Source organism: Eulemur rufifrons, chromosome 9, assembly GCF_041146395.1.
Source record: "Eulemur rufifrons isolate Redbay chromosome 9, OSU_ERuf_1, whole genome shotgun sequence".
Lineage (NCBI taxonomy): Eukaryota > Metazoa > Chordata > Mammalia > Primates > Lemuridae > Eulemur > Eulemur rufifrons.
The window spans coordinates 506,832-528,565 of NC_090991.1; the positions used below are offsets into that span (position 1 = coordinate 506,832).

The 21,734-nt window shown below is 58.8% G+C and overlaps 1 protein-coding gene across 3 annotated transcripts in view; it reads right to left on the minus strand.

Annotated features, from left to right (window-relative positions):
• MPRIP (myosin phosphatase Rho interacting protein) overlaps positions 1 to 21,734 on the minus strand; it is a 140,789-nt gene that overhangs the window by 32,122 nt on the left and 86,933 nt on the right. For 2 of the 3 annotated variants that reach the window (XM_069481838.1, XM_069481839.1), the window contains exons 6-13: positions 17,878 to 18,100; positions 16,624 to 16,783; positions 12,103 to 12,244; positions 11,232 to 11,345; positions 9,246 to 9,302; positions 7,823 to 7,891; positions 5,057 to 5,146; positions 624 to 733 (exon numbers count right to left, since the gene is read on the minus strand). In XM_069481838.1, the coding sequence (XP_069337939.1) occupies positions 624 to 733; positions 5,057 to 5,146; positions 7,823 to 7,891; positions 9,246 to 9,302; positions 11,232 to 11,345; positions 12,103 to 12,244; positions 16,624 to 16,783; positions 17,878 to 18,100 (965 nt within the window). Of the gene's footprint in view, positions 1 to 623; positions 734 to 5,056; positions 5,147 to 7,822; positions 7,892 to 9,245; positions 9,303 to 11,231; positions 11,346 to 12,102; positions 12,245 to 16,269; positions 16,784 to 17,877; positions 18,101 to 21,734 lie in introns of all 3 variants that reach the window. The other variant, XM_069481837.1, reaches the window with a different exon arrangement.

Consider the following 21,734-nt stretch of genomic DNA (forward strand, 5'->3'; position numbering starts at 1 on the left):
AGAAACGCTCCGGTGCTCACACACGGAGGCTCTGCGCCCTGGCGTGGCCCCGCAGAGTTCTGGGCTTCACAGAACCAGCCCCACACACTGCAATCTTCTCACTTTCTTTACAATGAAAGCCAGCAGGGCTTCCAGGGCAGGAGGAAGAAGGCAAGTGGTGAAAGGCCAGGCAGATGAACCACAGGATGCTAACAGGAGAGAACGGTTTTCTGACCTAGGTTTCAGCTCTGGGAGCTTCAAACAGAAGCTGTTGCTGGTTGACACAAATCAAACACGTTGGAGCGAGGTGAAAAGAAGGCCAAGGCACAGAAGAGCCACGGTGGCCTGAGAACGCAGCGCCCAGCGCCACCCTCCCCCAGCAGCACAACGGCCAGAGAACCAACAACAGGCCTGAGGCTGAGCCGGGCTGGCCAGGTGCCCCCACCCAAGACACGAGATGCTCTACACAGGTCCAGCTCTAGTGATGGGCATAAACACGGCCTGCAGGACTACACTGGCCAGGTGTCAACGAGGAAAAGGTAATCTGGGGTAGAAACACAAGAGAGCCAAGAGGAGGCCGAGCCGTGGCGTGACTGGGCTGCAGCTGGAGCAGGAGCACGAGGGGCGCCCGGGCACCACCGTACCTGGTCACATCTGGGGTGGTGGCCGGGTGCACGTGCTTCATGATGGTCTGGATCCAGTTCCTCCGGATTCCAGATGTCATGGCCGACAGCGTGAACTCGCCATCCTTTGTCTACGTGAAAGACACAAGATGTTATCAGCGACTGTCTGTCCCCTGGAGGTGCCTGCTGTCTCCCACCTGCGAAGGAGCCCCCTGCCCTGGGCACAAAGTCCTGCAGGGAGAGAGGCCAGCAGCCTCCTAGGAGCACTGCGTGTGCCCTGCTAAGGGGCAAGAAAAGAGCTGGAGAGCAGAGGGGACGGCAGAGCCATGGCAGGGCCATGTTTTCACGGCAACGGTGCATCAGCTTTCTCTCCTCAACAGGATCAGCACTCATTTACTGAGCACCTACTGCGTACCAGCAGCGTGCCAAGTACACACAGAGGAGAATGTGTCCCTCTCTTTCGGGAGTTCCCAGCCTCAGAGGGACAGACAGAACCGGCGTGTGCTGAGCAGTGGCGGGGGGGACAGGCTGTCTGTCCTGCGCAGGACGGCCTAAACTCACACACACAGTGGACGGCGGACGGGCCGATCAGGGTCTGGGTGGAAAGTCATGCTGAGGAAAGGCAGGGAGCCCCACAGGGCAGCTGCTGCAGTCGTCCGGGTGACGAGGATTAGGACAGCGGCAGAGGGGAGGGGAGACACACGCTTAGGAGAAGCAGTGGGGTGGGCAGATGTGTCACTGACGAGGGGGAATCTCAGGACAAGCCCCAGACTCCAGCTTGTGTGACCCAACAGGACCATCAATCAAGACGGGCAGTGGCAGAAAGGCCTGCTCCAGGTGGGGAGCAAGGCACCCCGAGTGGCGTGGCCTCTGCGACGTGAGCCCTCCATCCCTGAGTGGCCCTGCCTGGCACCTCCCCGAAAGGAGGGGTGCGGTGTGTCCCAGGCCAGCCCCTGGACATGGTGGCACAGACAGGAAGTCAAGCGCCAAAGCCACGCAGGGCCCAAGTGTGGGTCAGGCTGGTCCTGCCCTGAGGCTGTGGAAAGTGCTAGCTGCTTGCTCTGCACCTACAGCCACCGCCCAACAGATGTGAGGATTGAGCCCTGTCCTGTGAGCTGCTCAGGCCGGTCACAAACGGACCCAGGAGCCGGCTCAGCAAAGCCGCTGACGGACGGATACCATCACAGACAGTTCGCGCCGGGGCCCGGCCTGGCCAGGGGCCCACACGGGCGGGTCTGGTGCCCCACAAAACACCGCTCAGACCTGACAAGCTCCTCCGCCTCGGTCCCTTCCACACAACCCGGCAAAGACCTGGCCGCTGCTCAGCTGGGCTTCCCCTCAGCGGCTCCGCCCCGCACTCCCTGCCACGGCCGGTCCTCATGGTGTCAGCGCCGCGGGAGTCTGGCCTCAGTTCTCCATGTGAATCCCACCTCCCCAGCTGAGCTCTCTTTCCCAAGGGCTGCCTGTCTTGCGCTCTCCAAGAGCCCACCACAGGCTCAAACACACGACTGGCCAGAATTCCAGAGGCTCCCCCTCCTTCTGTGAAGCCAGCTCTTGGCTTCTGCACAGGGCATTACCACGCTCTGGGTCCTGGCCCCTCTGTACCTGCTCTCCCTCCCACTGGCACTTAGCTCCCTCCTTCTGGGCCCAACCGCACCATGCCAGCCCGCCTTGCTCCCTTCTGGCCACCCTCCACGTCCTGCTGGACACGTCTCACAAATGCACAGTTGCCTGGTGTCTTCCAATACCTTCCCAAGCTTTCCAAAACCTCAGGGCAAGACCAGCCCCCAACCTGGCACCTGGGCCCCAACCTGGCCTCTGTACCCAGCTTCCGCTCTGTGCCAGCAGGTCTGGGACATGCCACACACTGGGCCCTCCAACCATGCCTCATGGGACCCTCCTTCAGGAAGCCCCCTCCATGCTGAAAGCACCCCCTCCCTACTTAGAACTCTTGGCTACTGGGGCTCACAGGAAGGCGCTACAGAGATGGCCCGCACCCCTGTCCATCACTGGGAGAGCAGGACCATCTCTCAGACTGCAGGCCCTGCCCAGGGAAACTTGCTCATCAATGTAGGGAGGCGGCTGGCTGGAGAGGTCACTCACTGAGCCCTGCACCCGTCTGCCCCTCCTGCAAGGGGCCTCGCAGCAGGGCAGCATGGGCCACCAAGAGACCAGCTCAGGCCTGGCCCGGGTGCCAAGACATCAGCGCAGCCTCTGACCGTGACTTAGCTCCTGCCACAGACACCTGCACAGAGGGAAGCCAGGACCAGAGCCCGTGGGCTGGCCGCTGGGACGTTCCCGCCACAGATGCCTCACAGAGGGAAGCCAGGACCAGAGCCCGTGGGCTGGCTGCTGGGAGGCTCCCGGTAAGTGGACTCACTGGCCTTCAGGTCTACACTTCAGTCTCCTCTAAGTTGGGTTCATCTGCGTTAGCTGCAAAGTCCCTGATCAGCTCTCAACACAGCAGTACAACTGATTTCCTGGGCCCAGAAATCCGAAGGCAAGACCCTGCTACAGGTAGCTCATCAGAGGTCCAGCCTTGTGTGAAAAAACAGGTCTCAGGGCCCATCTCCATGGTGCTTCTCTCCCCATCAGGCACTGTCAAGGCTCTGGTGGGTAAAGAACTAACTTTACCCTAAGAGGTCTGGCCTTTGTCCTGGCTCCTGGGAGGCAACTTCTAGCTCTTCGAAGTTCCTGAGTGAGTAGCGTGCTTCTGTGACTCATGGTGTCCCTGGGACCCTACCTGACAGCTCGTGCTGATAAGATGACCCAGGGTGGGGGCTGACCATGCCAGAAAAACCACCCCTGAAATCAGAGGGTTGGGGTTTGGGCCGTGAGAAATCGGCTGGCCTCTAGGGGGAGGGCCAGAGACTGAGTTGCACTGAGGACAATCAATCGCGACAGTTACGGAGCCTCAGTAAAAACCCTGGACCCTGGCCGGGCGCGGTGTCTCCTGCCTGTGATCTCGGCACTCTGGGGGGCTGAGACGGGAGGGTGTCTTGAGGTCAGGAGTTTGAAACCAGTCTGAGCAACAGCGAGACCTCGTCTCTGTTGAAAATAGAAAAATTAGCCAGGTGTGGTGGCGCATGCCTGCAATCCCAGCTACTCGGGAGGCTGAGGCAGGAGGATCGCTTAAGCCCAGGAGTGTGAGGTTGCTGTGAGCTGGGCTGAGGCCACGGCACTCTAGCCAGGGTGACAGAGTGAGACTGTATCTCTAAAAAAAAAAAAAAAAGGAGAAAACACCCTGGACACTGAGGCTGGCAAGCTTCCTGGCAATGCTCTGCACGGTGCCTCACAGCAAGGCTGAGCAGGCCCCGAACCCCGAGGACACAATCGCTGTGCGCTGGGACTCCTAGTCCCAGATCCGCTCTCCCACCCCTTCCCTGGGCAGGTTCTAATTTTGTATCCTCTTGCCATAATTAAACTAATTTTAAGTATAGTGTTTCCCTGACTTTTGTGAGTCATTCTAGAGAATTCCTGAACCTGAAGGTGATTTGGGAAATCCCTGAACTTGCCAACTGCCATCGGAAGTGAGGGCAGGTGCAGCAGTCAAGAGGACTGGGCCCTCACCCTTGAGGCTGGCTGGCTCCAGGCAGCCCTTAGTCCACACAGCTTCAATGACATGGCCCGGGAGAGCCATTTCATTTGTCCAGTCACACTGTGTTTTTCAAGGGTAGGGCAATGCTTGCATACCTGAGTGTCTCACGAGATTTTAGCAAAAAACAGCCTTGTAAGTGAATGAGTGAACACATGAATGAATATGTGAATAAAAACCTATTTCTCTGAGATTAAAATAATAAAGACTTTTTTTTTTTTTTTTTTTTTTTTTTGTGAGACAGAGTCTCACTCTGTCACCCAGGCTAGAAGCCGTGGCGTCAGCCTAGCTCACAGCAACCTCAAACTCCTGGGCTCAAGCAATCCTCCTGCCTCAGCCTCCCGAGTAGCTGGGACTACAGGCATGCACCACCACGCCTGGCTAATTTTTTCTATATATTTTTAGCTGTCCAGATCATTTCTTTCTATCTTTAGTAGAGACGGGGGTCTTGCTCTTGCTCAGGCTGATCTCAAACTCCTGACCTCGAGCGATCCTCCCGCCTCGGCCTCCCAGAGTGCTGGGATGACAGTGTGAGCCACCGCGCCCGGCCTAGACTTTCATTCTTATTCCCCATATCCCACATTCTTCCAAATGCTCCAAACACTAGCATTTTTAAAAAGAAAAAAGAAACAAAAACCTTTAAACAGTCTTGAGAAAAAAATCTGCAAGTGTCCAGTTTTTTGTTCAGATTACAAATTGGGGGTGGGAGTCAGGTCCCAAGGACAGAGACACCAACACTAACGGGAAGGACCGAGAGCCACCCCAAGTCTGCTCAGAGGTGCCCTGGCCGAGGACATCAGCGTCTCTGAGACGCGCTCCTACTGGTCAAGCCCGCAGCCCCCCCCACCCCGGGGCTCACGTGTATCTGGAAGCCATAGTTCCTCTGGACTGGATGCTCCGTGACATCGTAACACGTGGACAAGTCAATTTCCCCGTCCAAGTCAGCTGCCTGCAGAGAGAAACGGGGTCTTATGAGATTTAGGAAGAGTCAATGCCCAGATGAGCACGTTTCCACGAGTTCACTTCCTGCATGGACTTCATTTCTCGCGGGTAGAACTGACAAGTGAGGACACTGTCTACCCCACCCCCGCGTCACCCAGATCCCCTCCCTGGACGCAGCCACACCACCAGCTGCCCACGTGGCTGGCCGAAGGCATTCCACACGCCCGTGGCTCTCTAACACATGGTGAGGTTGGAACTCCTTTAGACTCTTCAAAATTGAGGAGGTGTTTTTGTGTGTGTGGATTTTATCTATTGATGATATTTACTGTATTAGAAATTAAAGTTGAAAAACTTAAACATGTTTATTCATTTAAGGATAAAAACATTTCATTTTAAAATAAAATTTTGATTAAAAATCAGTGGTTTAAGAATAGCACTATTTCAAATTTTTGCAGATCTCTCAAATGTCTGGCTTCAGAGAGGACAGGTGGGTTCCCCTATTTCGTTTCTGCACTGAGTCTGCTGAGTACACCGTTTTGGTTGAAGTATAAGGTGACAATCTGGTCTTACACAGATACGGAGTTAGAAAAGAAGTACTTTAGTAGCCTTTTCAGCGAACTGTGGTTGTTATTTTTTCTTTTTTTCATGGGACAGGGCCTCATTGTCACCCAGGCTTGAGTATAGTGGTACAATTAGAGCTCACTGTAACCTCCAACTGCTGTGCTCAAATGATCCTCCTGATTCAGCCTCCTGAGTAGCTGGGACTGCAGGTGTGCACCACCTTACCTGGCTGACGCTTTAAAAAAAATTTTGCAGAGATGGTATCTTGCTATGTTGCCCAGGCTGGTCTAAAACTCCTGGCCTCAAGTGATCCTCCCACCTCAGCCTCCCAAAGTGCTATGGTTACAGGCACTAGCCACCATGCCCAGGTGTGGCTATTCTTTGACAAGTGATAGTTTCTTAAAGGTTAACTGCAATGTGGAATCTGAAATCACACCAATGAACTGTCTGTATTGTTACATTAAAATAAGCTGTTCTATCCTGCCCTTTGCATGTATCTTTTACCCAGGCGTGATTTTCTAACATTATGTATTGGTCACTTGGAAAATATTAAGTTATCCACAGCTTCCGAATGTCTACCCATTTCATGTTTAAGATCAAAGTATCATGCTTGTTAACATCATCACCTATCTCATCGGGAGAGTCTGTTAGTAAAGAGAAGTTCACCATAGTGAATACAAATCTTCCGGAAGTTTTAATTTTTGCTTGAAAGCTCAAATTGTATCATTGGCAACGAACTGTCAGTTGTTTTCCTTGAAAGATGAGTTCACTTGGTCATTTACATGGAAACATCTGCTGAACACCCAAAACTGCTGATCACCGTTTGTCAGTTACTTGGTCCATGAAGAAGCTGCTGGTTCACCTGGCAACTCGGTGGCCCACGTCCCTGCCCACAAGACAAGCTGCCTGCCCTGGCGTGCAGCCAAAGCGACTGACACTTGCTTCCATTTCAAATCAGAGTATGAAAAAGATGGGTGTGCAAAGATTGAGACTTAGTAAAACTGTCTTAGTAACTTTTGCTGCTCCATCAAAGACATTTATTTATTTTAAACAAAATCCAAACACCACAAGTGTGTGGCAGTGAAGAATACAGTGACCACTGGCACGGTGTGTTGCTCCAGCCTTGACTGTGCCAAGGAATCAGCAGTTTCACCTGCCACTGCTTTTGTACCAGCAGCGCAGAAGTCAGCACAGTGAAAAGAGTCAAAGGCATGTCGATGTAGTTTTAACCATCATGGATCTCCTGAAAGGGTGTCAGGGACCCCAGAGGCCTACAGACCACTCGGAATTGCTGTTCTATGCACACAACCCATCACTTCCACGTGCTCTTCCTCCCCTGATGTGAGGCCCCAGCAGAGGCTGCCACGCACACCACGCTGCGCCTGCCTTTATCACTGACATCTTTCCCCTGCAGAGTATTTAAACGTATACACCAGCCCCTAGCGCTGGATATTCAGGTCCTTTCCCACCTGCTGCTAAACAAGCACATGGGAGTGACTCGCCTGGGACAGACCCTTCCCTCTGCGTGCGAGTACGTCTGAAGGGTCCCACAGCGGAGCCATCGGGGAAAACGCAGAGCACAGACTTGCCAAATTGATCAAAACAGATTATTTTTTTTTAACAGGCAAAGAAAAAGGAGATCTTTCTAGCCGGTTTTTGACCACGGAACAAAGATTGTTAAAGGGCCCAACGAAGTTCGCCTGCCATGGCCCATCCCTGTCGAGAGGGGCAAGATTCAGTTCAGTTTTTCCAGTGACTCAATCCATCACATAATCTCCTTGTAGAAAAACTACAACTGCTCATCCTGTGTTTGCAAATTTCAGTTGTTCGAAGAACAGAGAAAACGAATGCTACTGACACCACCGCATCGAGCTCCTAACACAGGGCCTCGTAAGAGCCCAGTGACACAGGCAGCAACACAGCCACGAGGACATTAAAAGCCGGTTTTACGCTCACTTTCCCACCAGATCGAGGCTGGGAGACCCAAGGCAGCAACACAGATGCCCCTCAACGGACAGACGGGGACGTCAGACAAAAGCAACAGCACAGGGACCCTCTGGTTCGGATGCCACCTGAAGCCCTTTGGCCGTCCCCAAAACAGAAGCAAGGCCCCGACACTCACCTCCTCAGCCACCGAGTCCCTGTAGTATCTCAGGCTTTGATCGGCCAGGACAAACCAGTGCTTCTTCCACTAAAAGAGAAGGAAAAAACAGACTCAACTCCCGACTTCCTTGCAGCGTGCTCACTGCTCCAGGGTGACACACAGCACAGGCCTCCGAGCACCTCCCAGAGCACGGAAAGCACAGGGCAGGCGGGCGCCTCCCGGTGAGCGCAGACAGCACACAGAGGAGACTGCTCCGGCCGCAGGCAGCCAGGCACTCACGGCCTCAGGGAGCTCGCCGAGCAGCAGCTCCTCTAGAGCAAAGGCAGCACAGAGGGGGGTGGGCCCTGTCTGCGGGCTCTCTGTGACCCAGTGGCACGGCTGGTGACCAGTGCAGTGCAGTCCTCAATCTCAGCTCCAGGGGCTGCAGACTACAGCCGAGCCCATCGGAGCGAACGGCGGCTGTGAACGTGGCATCTCCACCTGCAGGTGGCAGCTTGAGAGCCGCAGCCACGTGGCTGGCCACCCCGCAGGGGCACGTGGCTGGCCACCCGGCAGGGGCACGTGGCTGGCCACCCCGCAGGGGCACGTGGCTGGCCACCCCGCAGGGGCACGTGGCTGGCCACCCGGCAGGAGCCATGTGGCTGGCCACCCGGCAGGAGCAAACTAACCCGCTAGAGTCCCAAGTCTTCACTGCAGATAGCAAGGAGGGGGACTTGAGTCTTCGGGCAAACCAAGGGCATTTGACATGGAGAAGAAAGAAAAAGAGGGTATTCTGGCAGTGGCTCGGGAAGCAGGAGCGGCTGGGGATGGACCAGGTACAGGGCCTCTTGGGTAAGGAGTCAGCAGGCTCCTCTTCATGCCTGGTTCGAGGCCTGGCCTTCCAGCCCACGGCACAGGCCAGGGTGGGGCCAGCTGCAGATGGCTCCTGTGCTCGAGTCTGATGGCACGAAGGCAGCACATCTGCCCTTCCCAGGGCAACGTGCTGCTGCAGCTGAGGGCTCCTCTGAGCACAGGAGTCCCGCACAGCTGAGCTACCGTCTGCTTGGCTGCCTTGCACGGAAACAAGCCAACCCACAACCAGCTTTCCGTGTCTCTGAGGAAGCCTGGACCCCTAGAGAACTTTTAGGAAAGATCACCAGGTGGCAGGGGCTGGCATCACAGGGGTCTCTAAAGCCTGAGGCGGGGGTCTCCTGTAGGCAGCAGGCAGGCCTGGGTGCTCTGAGCACTCCCACTGCAGAAATGGGGGCTGCACACCTGCGCTTCTCTGAGCAAATGGGGGTGTCGGCCACAGTCCTGGTCCACAGGACAACGGGTGTGCAGGAGGCAGGGCTGCAGCCAATGCTCAGACCCACGCCAGGCCAGGCCAGGCCCCCTCTACCTTGTACCTGCTCCCCAGCGCCCCTTGGTGGGGGCAGGGGTCACAGTAGCTCTGCACACTCACCTGGCCATCCTCGTACTGCTTGGTCAGCCAGCCTTTCTTGAAATTCAGCAGGTCAGGCTGAGAAAGGAAAGAAAAAAGAACAGCTTAGAGGACAGCCCCATGGTCTCCTAGTCATGGGCAAAGGGCATCTGATGAGGCCGGCATTTCTGTTCAGACGAGGCAGCCATCCGGAAAGGGATCCACCTGCCAGACAAGCCTGTGTAGCCCCCTCCCCAGCAGGTGCTGCCCACAGACCCCTCCCTCAGCGTGAGCATCCTTGCGGAAGGAGACGCCAGGCCTGGCAGGCTGGGTCCCATCGCCTGTGAGCAGCAGCAGCACAGGCCGGGGCGCCGAGGGATTGGCTCCTCGGGCCACTCTGCAGGGCCTGTCTGGGGCAGAGATCAAGCCCAGGTGGAGAGTCACGCAGCATTTCACATGAAGGGGAAGGCCTGCAGGGACGGCTGAAAGGACAGTTCAAACGTTCTTGCGGAAGCCTGGAAGCACAGATGCGCCTGGCGCTGAGGAAGCAGCGGCGCCAGCTCTGCCGAGACCCCCGGCCACGTCTCCATCCGGAAGCTCAGTCTGAGTTTCCCCACAAGAAGCAGGACAGCAGACGAAGGCGGGGACCCGGGCCAGGAGTGCTGTCCCCGATGGGCCCCACACGCCCGGCCCAAGGCGAAGCCTGAGAGAGCCCCGCACCGGGACCCCCTGGCCGAGGCCCATGTCTACCACCCCGTGCTCCTGCGACGCCAGGCCCCACAGAGGGATGGGTCCCCTCTCCTCTGGCCCCACCCTGATCAGGAACCGGCTTCGTCTTTCTACGTTACAAGGCCCAGGAGGGAGTTAGAACAGTCGAAAAGCATCAGGACAACCACCAGGGCAAGATGTTCTGGGAAGCTCTGCTGTAAACCCTGAGCCGCTGCCCAGGCCTGGCAGCAAGGGGAACCCAGATTGAGAACAGGCCCCCTCCAGAGGTCTGTTTGAACCCCAGCTTCCTGTCAAATTGCCCTTGCCGCAGTGCCCAATTGGAAGCAGTCCTGTGAAATCAGAACGCCCTATCTCCAAATGACCCTTACACAGGGGGAATCCTCTCCCGTGTGTGCCACCCGAGACTTGGGATCGAGGACCGCATCTTCCCCTCTCTGGCTGCCCTGGCTTGCGGGTCTGTAACAAACACTCCTAACGTCCACCCTGTGGTAGTCACTGACTGCTGGTGACGCCGCCGCGAGGTAGACCCCTGGCTGGTGCTCTCTGTCAGGGTCTCTGGCAGATGCTGGGACAGTAGCTACCAGCTGAGTCAATAAACTCGAGGAGTTTCATTCCAAACATCCTGGAGCAAAACCCAGAGCGAAGGAGGAACCGATCCTCTTGCTTACACGCCACGGTTACACATCGATCAGTGGCTGGCAGCCACACTGCCTGGGGAGGCGAGAGGCCCGTTGTGCGATGACTCTGCCGGCATCAGCAGGGAACGAGAGGTGGTAACAGGCCCAGTCCCCCCAGGAGGCTGAAGAAACAGTGGAGGGAGCCAGGTCAGTGTGCTAAGAAGCCGCCTTGCTCCCTAAGCTCTGACCACGCCCTGCTTCACCTCCGTTGCGGCGACCCTGGGGCCAGGGAGAGGGCCTCTTCACTCACGGCACAGCCCAGAGAACAGCACCAGCTCCCGGCAAGATGCAGCTCCTGCCTCCAAAGTGCCCCCAAAACAAATACCCAACACCAGAAGGGCACTGGGCCCCTGCCGCGGCCCCACTTCCCAGAGTCCGGATCCTCCACGGGGACCTCGTCCTGGAGCTCAGGATGCCACGTAGCCCCCAGTTCTGGGCCCAAAAAGGGAAGAAACACAGGATCTGCTTCCGATGGCCCGTGAGCTGGGGTACTCACAGACACGAGGGCCCGTGCACAGAGGGACGGCCGGCACAGACGCATGGACAGAAACAGACAGCAACCCAGAGTGACCAGAGCAGAGGCACAGTCTCCAGAGGACGCAGTGCACGGCCCCCGGCTCACCGTCATGGAGGGCTCCGTGGACCTCCTGTCCAGTGACTTGGCTCTGCGATGTGGAGACAGGGGGGGAGCTGAGGCATCTGGGAGAGGAGCTGTGGGGGCTTCGCTGGTGACGTCCTATGGCAGAGAGCAGCCGCCGTCAGCACAGCCCAGCGCACCTTGAGCAGGCGGGGGTGGCCAGCCGGGGTGGTCCACCCTCCAAGGGCTGCGGGGGCCTCGCTCCCAGTGAGGGGTGGCGATGTGCCCAGGTCCCCAACCGCAGGTGTCTGGCAGGGCCAGGAGAGGACCTGAGTCCCAGGACACCCTGGTCATCAGAACAGCTTTTTCTTCCACATGCCCAGCCACTGTCTCTGTCCTGGCCCCACCCCGTCCTCCAGCTCTGTGGCAGTGAGCAGCAGGCCTCGGGCCGCACGGCGGACTCTGTGCGCCGCACACGCGAGAGAGAAGCCTGGAAGAAGACGAGCTCAGACAAAGCAGGCTACAGGAGAGGGGGGTGGGCAGGCGCCCAGGAGGAGGGTTCGGAAGCTGAATCTACCTCGTGGACTGAGTGCAGGGGTGAGGGGCGTGGTTGTACTCGACAGCAAGAGGAAGTAAGGTGTGACATTCAGTCTTGTTGCGGGGCCACCTCACGGGGGAAGAGAGAGGTTACGAACTGGGATCTAAAACTCAACGGGACGTCCTGCAGCAGAGAGGGACGAGGTGCTGACGCGAAGATGCAGAAGACAGGCCTGCCCCTGGGAAAGCCACTGCGTACTGGAGGTCAGAGAGCGGAAGCCTGGCAGGAGCGCGTCCCGGGAGTGCGTGTGGAGGGGACTCAGAGGCACGCGGGGGCGTGTGCTGACCCGACCCCGAGCTCCCCCACCCAGGAGCTCACCCGCTTCCTGGGGAAGGCCCTCCTCTCGCTGCGGCCCTGGCGCGTGTCGCTGGAGGGCGAGGGCCCTGCTGACGAGTTGGTCTCCATGTGCTCCGCCTTCTCAATGTCCAAGGCCTCAAATTTCTCAATTACCTGGGACCTCCTGAAAGAGAAGACACAGGCTGCTGAGGTGAAAAATGGCATCTCACGTTCCTAAATCGAGGAGGCGCTCTCTTGGCCGACACCCTCCGGCCTGGCCCATCCCACCGTCCCCGGTGCCGGCCTCCCTCAGCCTTCCTGCTGGGCACGAGGCACGGCACAGCACCCAACGGCTTCTGGGCACTCGCCGGCCGACCGAGCGCCGCCCACGCCCGCTCCCTGCCACTAGGTCTGCACCTGCCCTCTGCCCTCTGCCCTCTGCCCTCCGCCCTCCGCCCCATGCTGGAAGCCCTGCAGGCTCTGTCGTGCCGACCCACTGGGCGTCCACACAGCTCGGCACCCGGCAGCTTCTCCCGAGCCACAGGCAAGATCAAAAGGCAGCCACCACCGTGGAGGGACAGCCCCGCTCTCATGGCCCTCCTCAGGGATTGCGATGCAGCCCCACCCAGGGCGTCCCAAATTCAGCAAGAAAGAGGCCCTTGAATTAACATTGTTTCTGCTGACAATGAAAGACCAAATTAAAACAAAAACAAAGCAAGTTGATTTCATGTGAGAAGGCTGGCGGCCTCATCAGGCTCCTGCTCGGGCTCCTGCTGCCGGAGACGGAGCCGAGATGGGCGAAGCGGGTGGAGGCGGGTGCCACGAGCAGCACAGCAGGAGAGGCGAAGAGGCAAGACCTGAAAGAAAACAAGGCTGGGGAATGAATAAACGGAAAAGCGCCGCTCGTAAAACCTAACAATGGCAAACCAAAGCTACCCAGAGGATTAAAGCAGCAAACACTGAAGAGGGAGCGAGATCACGCCCGTCCCACGGCCGTAAGGAGTCACCCTGTGGGGTCAGGACAGGAGGCCGGGCAGGGCCTTGCTGCCGGGGGCTGCCCACCCGGGGGCTTGGGCTGGGACGGCCCCGCGTCAGGAGAGCAGCTCCTTCCTCGCAGCCCAAGGCCTGTTACCCAGGGACACCGAGGTCTCCTCCCAGGAGTTCCACCTGGGCTCCGGACCAGTGGCCAAGAGCGAAGGGGAAGCAGGTGAAGGGCCCCCAGGCCTTGAAGACTAAAATCTAATTCCACAAGGAGGAAGAGTGGAAACGAGCTCAAATCCTGAGACATCCACCCCTCCTCCAAGAAGCCAGCTTCTTCTCGGGGAGGGTCAGTGTAAAAACCGATCTGCTAAGATCTCTCAGAGGGGGAGGACAGTGCCAAGGCAGGAACCGGAGGCCCCCGGGCGCTCGGCCGGCCCTGTGCTTCCACACCAGGTGTCATCCTCGGGGAGGGAGTCTGTGCCAGGCCAGCCTGCCGGAACTGGCAGCAGAGGCGGGCGGCTGCCGAGCGCAGGAGGGACGCAGCACTGGGAGGGCAGAAGCTGAGGCAGCAGCCGGGGACACCGGGCTCCGAGGGAACGTTCCGGTGAGTGCAGCAAAGGGGGCCACCACATCCAACCATCGTGACGTGACCTGGGCAAGATTCTAGGCCCACTGACAGCCTCACTGGCACCACTGCTGGCATGGGGGGTTCTTCGCCTAACACTGGGGCCTGGAAAGCCCCAGGAAGGCGCCTGGGGACTGCACTGGGCCGACACCGAGATCAGCATGCTGGGGGGCCGCGGGGCGCAGACACAACAACAGCATGAGGGAGAGAAGGCGCCCGCTTAGGCTGCTCCACGGGGCCTGGGGAGGGCCTACAAGGCCACAGGCTGAGGCAGCGTCTGCCCTGACTTGCCAGGCAGAGTGGGAAGTCACTAACTCGGTACCCTGGAAGCATGGCACACAAAACAGGCGCCGGCGCCCCGCAGCTCCCCAAGTTCCCAGAGCACTCACCGAGGCACTGAGGGCAGGGGCAGGGCTGCGTGGGGAGCGGGACTTGCTGTCAGTCACCAGCAGTCCAACCAGGCCACGGCCCCCACACTCAGCAGCCACAGGGGAATCACCACCCCAGAAACACTTCAGAGCTCTGGAAGTCCGAAGAGCAGACATGTCAGAGCCAGAGCAGACTGGGCTCAGAAAGGATGGCCGAGATGGCCATGGCCCGCCAAGAAACCAAACCCTGTGGCTCCTGCAGCCCGGCCCCTGGGCAGGCCTGTCACGGCCACGGTTCCAGGCAGCCAGGTTGGTTTCCGCTCATCTGCAGAGTCTGCTCTCATCAACCAGGGGACAGGAACCCTCTCGAGCACAGGGTGGGCTGCGCGGGATGCCGTGAGCAGGCCGTGGAAAGCGACAGCGGCCGGCCAGATGCCATCAGGGTCAGAGAGGAGGGCGATGCAGTACCAGTATGCAGAGCTGGCAGAGCCAGAGAGCCAGCACCGGCGGGAGACCACCCTCTGGGGCAGAGAGCAAGCGGACTGCAGAGCCCCAGAGACGAGAATGAGTTAAGATGAATCTCGCTGAGAAGCCAAGCCAAGCAGGTGTGCCAAATGTTAATTCTGTGGTCTGGCGCTAAACCAGGACATAGCTGACCCTGCTCCAGAGCCACCGCCACACGTGGCCTGCCCAGCAGCCAGCATGAAGCCTCCCTTGCTGGCCTCCTCAATCACTAGCAAGATCCTCTACTCACGTATTACTTAATTGCTTAAAAGGACACCCTCGGCCCCAGTCCTGGGTCACATGGTAGAAGCAGGGACTGCCCAGGTTAAGGGCCTGCTGGGATCTGCGCCACCTGTTCACCGTGAGAAGTTACCCAACTTCAAGCAGGGGTGGTGATGACAGGCACCCGGTCGGGCTACTGAGGAACGTGAGGGCAGCCAAGGGCGTGGCAGAGAACCGCCTGGCACCCGGAAGGTGCTGGGCAGCCCCTCAGCAGCCGCTTCCTTCTCCCTGGGAAGGAGACGAGTTTTCCTCTTTTCAAAACCAGCATCTCCAGGTGACACTTCCTGTCCCAGAGGCCGACCCACAGGCCCACAGTCCTTTCCCCTGGGAGGTCCAGGAGCGGGTGGGTTGTCGGCCAGCGGTGGGTGTCCAGAAGCAAAGCGGACAGGAGGTAAAGACCCCCTCCCACCTCGCCCCTGGATGGGCTCCCGTGGCCCTCGCCCATCCTGACAGCATCTCTGACTCTGAGCTCTAGGCTGTGTCTCGGGCAGTGAGGACACTGCGAAGATTTCTGGAATGAGGTCTGCACCTTTTTTCTGGATGGTGAACTTCTTCGGGAACCTAATGAAAATCATTGGTTTTCTTTTCTCCATTTCTTCCCAGGACGCCCACATACACTGTCAATTGTTTCACTACAAGGTGGGTGTTGTGGACCTCCACAAGTCCATCCCTGGACCCGGGTGAGGACCCCTGCCGTCCAGGCAGAGCCTCAGTTTACAGAGGCCCTACCTGAAGGAGTGCTCAGGCTTGGACCTGGGCTTGGAAGAACTGAGCTCCTTCTCTAGTTCTCCAGGAAACTCAGGGCCCCTCCTCTTCTCAGACAACAGCTGAGTTCTGTACCGCGGCCCTCGGCCACTGCCCTAGGCCTGCTGTGCAATCCCTGTCTCTCCCCAGGAAGCAGGAGCTCCAGGCAGCCTCCCGAGTTCAGCCAAGCCTGGAGGGCGAAAGCGACGCTACCGGGCATGCGGCTGCTTCAGAGACGGCCACGGCTTCCCGCGGCCGCCGGGGAAGCTGCCCCAGGTGAAGCAGCTGTGGTGCCCCTGCCTCCCCAGGCACAGCCGCCGCCCCCGCGCCTCCTGCAGCGCCCTCTGCCCACCCCCCAGGACTGCGGGGCAAGGAGGTCCCCGGCACCGTCTGTAGCTCTAGGGTCTGCCTGGCTGCACTGTAGCTTCAGAGAGTAGAAACGGGCCAGAAGGAAAGGACCTGGCCCCCAAACGCCCAGGCAGCTGAGAACCCACCCAGAGCCCTGGGGCCGAGGCCTCTTGGCGCTGAGAAATCCTGCATTTTGGCTGCCAGAAAACACCCTCAGCCCTGCCCCGGCCCTGAACAGAATGTGTGCTCCCCCGAGGGAGGCTGGGAACGTGTGGGAGCACACGCGTGTGCGTGTGCGTGTGTGACAGCACGTGTGCCCGGGCCCGCATGCGGGCTGCCCTCCAATCCCCTGCTCACCTCCGCTCACTGCCAAACAGGCGGGCCACCTCTTCCCTGCCAGGGCTCTGGGCCCGAGTCCTACGCTCCAGCCGCCTTCTCTCCACCTGGAAGGCTTCTCGGTGGCTGATCCTGATGGCCTTGGGGACGTCGGCCAGGGTGGCGTACTGCCTGCTGGCTTTAAAGGCAAAGGTGCTCCCCAGTCTCTCTGTCCCCTGCCCCCCAGTGCTGTCAGAGTCCACGTGGGCAGGGGGCCGGCCAGCCACGTCCAGGGAGCCAAGGGAGATGCTGCAGACCGTCCGGCTGGGGGGTCGAGGACCTGGGGAAGGAAGGGGATGACCAAGCTCCTGGGAGAGCGATTCGGGGCAACTGTACCTGTTGTTAGGGGTGCCGGGGCTGGGCGGGGAGAGTGGTGGGGGCAGCTGCTGCTCCTCGGCCTTCAAGTCCTGCTTGGTCTTCTCCAGGGAGAAGTAGCCGCTCTCCACCCGGACTTTGCGGCCACAGTCCATGCGGTCGCTGCTCATGGCACTCTCCTCTGGAAGAAAGGGGGAGGGAGGAGACACACTCAGCCTGGTGCCAGCTTCGCTCTGAGGATTTTCTTAAAAGTCCATGCAAGACCCAGGCAGAGGCCATCTCTCCCTCCTGCCTCCAGCTTCTAGCACAGCTCGTCCGAGGGCAGAGCAGGAAGGAAAGAGCCACAGGCTGGGAAGGAACTGTTCCTCCCTCACACTCTTCCCCTCATTCACCTTCACCCTCACCTGGCTGCCCCTCGGCCAGACTGGCAGGCAGGCCCTGCACTTCTGGCCTGGGGCCTGGCCAGGCAGCAGGGTCCCACCTTAGGACGGCAGATGTCCCACCAGCAACTGCTTCTCACCCAGCATCGAGGAGGAAGCCCACAGGCAACCAGCCCTCAGCGTCCTAGTGTGTTCTGGGGGAGGCCAAGGGCGGGGACTTCTGCAGGAGTAAGACGAAAGGAGTGGAGTTTTGACCTGGATGGGCATGAGCCCCTCAAGGCAGGCAGAGACAACATCTGCCCAGAGCCCATCCAAAACGAGTTTCAGCCTAAACGAGCTGGGCCAGCCCCAACTGTCCACTTGTCTTTAACAATCTGGACAAAATATAAATGGAAAAGGCGGCCTGTGTCTTGCAGAGCCCTCTAGGGCCTGGGATGAGGGAGGCAGAGATGAAAGCCCCGCTCTGCTCAGGCAATTCCGGAGTGCTCGGGGAGAGGGCACGGTGATGCCGACAGCTTCGTCCCCGGCACCTCTGCCCTACTTCAACAAGCCTGCCCTGGCCACTGCTTCTCTCGGGACATGCGGGGTGTCAGGGCCCACGGCTGTGGATGTGAGCACAGCGATGCAGTAACAGGACTCCTCACAGTAGGCCCTGTGCCGGCGTCTGTGACTCTCCTGACACTCACCTGGGGCTGACAGAACAGGCACCCAAAGCGGCAAGGCCAAGACCAGAGCGCAGCAGTCCTAGCCCACGCCAGGCCGGGTGCTCCCGAGGGGTCGAGGGACACGGAGCGCAGGGCTTACACGGGGCTCTGTAGGACCAGACCGAGTCCCCAGTCCAGCTCCACTGGGGCAACCAGGAAGAGCAGGCACCAGGCCAGCCTGCCCCGCTCACCTTCTTTACTCTCCAGCCCAGGTTCCCGCAGGGAGCTGGCAGCAGGAGGCTGGCCCTGGCCGGGACTCTGAGCTGGACTCAGGCTGCTCCCGTCTGGCTGGTCCTTGGCCCGCATTTCCTCCTGCCACAGGGTGGACTTGGTGGTGGGGACCTTCTCGGCACTGGGGATGCTGCTGCTGCTGCTGCTGCTGCTGGTGACGGCCACCTTGGCAGGCCCAGGCTCCTGCAGGACAGGGCGGCGTCAGTGCAGGCACAGAGCACACAGCCGGGTCAGGGCCTGGGACCTCCAGAAGGGAACGTACGGGACAGAAGGGAAGCTCCTTCTGGGGGGCCCCATGGCCTTTTCACCTTTGCAGCCCGAGGACCTAGTCCGCCTGGCTTTAGGCCAGGCTTGGCACAGTTGCCCAGTTGGGAGGAGAGGCTCAGTGTCTGCCAGAGTCCCGTCACTGAAGATGTGCGAGTCCTCCCCACCCACAAAACCAGAAAGCACCTCAGGGCAGCGGGCCAGGCCTTAACAGCAAGCCCACAGCGACTGCTCAAAGTCTGTCATTCCCGGACATCCAGGCACTCACAACATGAACAAGGGGAGAGGGAACGGGCAGAAGACAGAACACAGCAAGATGCCCGGCGCCCTCTGCAGACCCTCGGGGCGAATGCAAAGGACAAGCTGGACGGCAGGCAAGCGGGGCCAGCCGCGTGCCCCTTCCACTTTCTGATTCTACGAAGGCGAAATGGAAAGCCCGGACACTGTGTGAAGGACAGAGGCAGCAGATGCAAACCAAATGCTATGGCTGGAATGTTCGTGTCCCCTCAAATTCGCATGTTGAAATTCTGACCCCCACAGTGATGGTATTAGGAGGTGACTAGGTCACCAGGGTGGAGCCCCAGAGAGCTACCTTGCTCCTTCCAACACGTAAGGACGGGACGGGAGCCCTCACCGTACACAGAATCTACTGGCTCCTCCATCTTGGACTTCCCAGCCTCCAGCACTGTGAGAAATAAATTCCTATTGTTTCTAAGCCAACCAGTCTGTGGTATTTTGTTGTAACAGTCTGAACAGATTAAAAAAAACCAAACATCCCATGCGCACACACACACACACACTCTCACACGCACACACTGTCTCTCTCTCACACACACAGTCTCTCTCACACACACACACACACACACACTCATACACACTCTCCTCACACACACACAATCTCTCACAGTCTCACACACTCACACACAGTCACACATACACACTCACACACACAGTCACACACACACTCAAGTGCATGTGTTCTCTCTCACACACACGCTCCTCTCCTCACACACTCAGTCACACTCACACACACTCACACACTCACGTGCACGCGTTCTCTCACACACTCATACACACTCTCCTCTCTCTCTCACACACACACACACACAGTCTCACACACACACACAGTCACACTCTTTCATGCACACACACACAGTCTCTCTCACACACTCATACACACTCTCACACACACACTTTCCTCTCTCACACACACACTCTCCTCTCTCACACACACAGTCTCTCTCACACACTCACACACACTCTCACACACACACACTTTCCTCTCTCACACACAGTCTCTCTCACACACTCATACACACTCACACACACTCTCCTCTCTCACACACACACAGTCTCTCACACACTCATACACACTCTCACACACACACACTTTCCTCTCTCTCACACACACACACACTCTCCTCTCTCACACACACACAGTCTCTCTCACACACTCACACATACTCTCACACACACACTCACACACGCACTCAAATGCACGTGTTCTCTCTCACACACTCTCACAAGCTAGATCGAGGCCAACAGCCCAGAAGGGAACGGTGTCAGCTCCCATCTCTCCCTGGTGTTGCCGGCAGCAGAAGTGCTCGTAGGGCAGCGCTCGGGCAGCAGCACGGAGCCCACGCCAGGGGCATGCAGAGACCCCTAACTCCGTGAACACGGCACCCAAACAAGGGCAGGGCCGGGATCCCCGGCTGCCCTGCAGAGCCGGCTCACACCCTGGGTCCAACCACTCTGCCAAAGGAGCTGCCAGAAGGATGGCTTTGGCCCCTTTGAAAGAGCAATGCCTCTCTCTGCTCTCTTGCCAAAGGCAGGAGTGTGACATATAAATACCTACCTCCCGCTCCCCTCCCGGTGGCCAAGGCCCACATTCAGAAACCCACCTTAGCCCATCTCTGCCCTGGGGACCTTGGTGAGGGTGACAGATGACACAGGCTGTTTACGCGTGTGTGTCTGTATGTGCACAATGGCAGATACAGTATCACCCTGAGGCTACCTATTGACAGCCTGGCTGGGGGCCTTACTATCCGGTCTCACCAACCCGCCTCAAAGGGGAGGCCGCAGTTGCTCACACCTGCACCGCCAGTAAGGGACAGTGTGGGGGTATGAGCGTTTCCATCGCGCAACCCCAGGAGCAGGAGAAAGGCCAGGGCTGGGTGGGGTATTGACTTGGATGGGGCGCCGGCCCAAAGTTGTCATCAGCTTTGCAAGGATTCCAGGCCAGCGAGGCGATTCCCCTGACTCCCGATTCAGAGCCACCAGCAGACCATCCCCAGGTGGGAGAGTCCCCTCGGGAGAAGGCAGCTTCTCGGAAGCAAATGGTGAAGGTATTCCCGGACAGTTTCCTGACGGCTCCGATGACCCAAGATCTGGTCCCAGGGCCACCGGTCCCTCCAGCCAGCACGCCGCCCTGCTGCACTTGCCCACGACAGCCCACCAGCTGTACTGGATGCAGAACCACCTTCAGGCCCCTGCCCCCGACAGGAAAGCAGAAGTCGCCGGGGCCCCACTTGTGGAGCAGGGCCTCTCTGGGGGGGTTTCAGAGAGCTTTCTCCCTACGCAAACAGCAGACCCAGCGGGAAGGGAGGGGTGGGACTTGGAGCAGGAGTGGCAACAGACACCCCAGAAAAAACACAAAGATCCCTGAAGAAGGAGACGAGCGCACAGCTGGTGGCACTGGCCTGGCTCACACTGGTGTGAGGTGGGGAGACACAGGAGAACCTGGAGGCCAGGAGACGGAGGAGCTGGCCTCCTCAAGCGCTGTCAAATGAGTGGGGACCCCAGGCAGGCCCTGCAACCCTGGATGGGGAGACACAGCTCTGGGCCTCCCACCTGTCCCCTCCTTTCTGCCCTGCTCACTCCTACGTGGGCCAACATTTCCTTCTGCTGCAGGCTCTTTCCTTCTTTAAGCACAGCAGGGGAGTCAGAGCTCCCTGGAGCCCATGTCTCTCAGGCCACAGGCTTTGGCATCTCTGTTCGGGGCCAAGCCTGTCTCCTCTCCCAGCCTGGGCCCTGTCGGGAGCTGTCCTCAGCCCGGACGGCTACTGCTGCCCTCGCAGCCCATCCATGGCCCTACCTTCAGCTCTCCCACCTGGGTTTCTCGAGGGCAGAGACCAGGTTTAACCAGGCATGACATAGAGCCAATGCTTCAAGCCCTCTGCTATTCACTCTGAAACTCTCACAGCCTACACGGGGCCACGGAGAAAGAAGTCAGGTATGGTAGGGTCTTAGGTTCTCGCCTCTACAGGGGCCCTGAAGATGTTACGCTTACCCCTCGCCTCACTTTGGGCCATGAGAACGCCTTCTGCATCAGGCCTGCCCGGAGATCCTGTCCCAACCACAGTCCCCACCTCTCCTCTGCAGAGGCCCCAGGCTGCCCCACAAGACTGACTCTCGGGAAAAGTTGCCCCTGATAAAAGGCCACGGCTCCTGGAACCAGCAGGCTCAAATGGGATGCTCTCAGAAGCCAGGGTGAGAACGAGAGATCCCACCAGGTTGGCTTCTCTGGGGCTCGGGAAGGCGCTGAGTGGAGGAG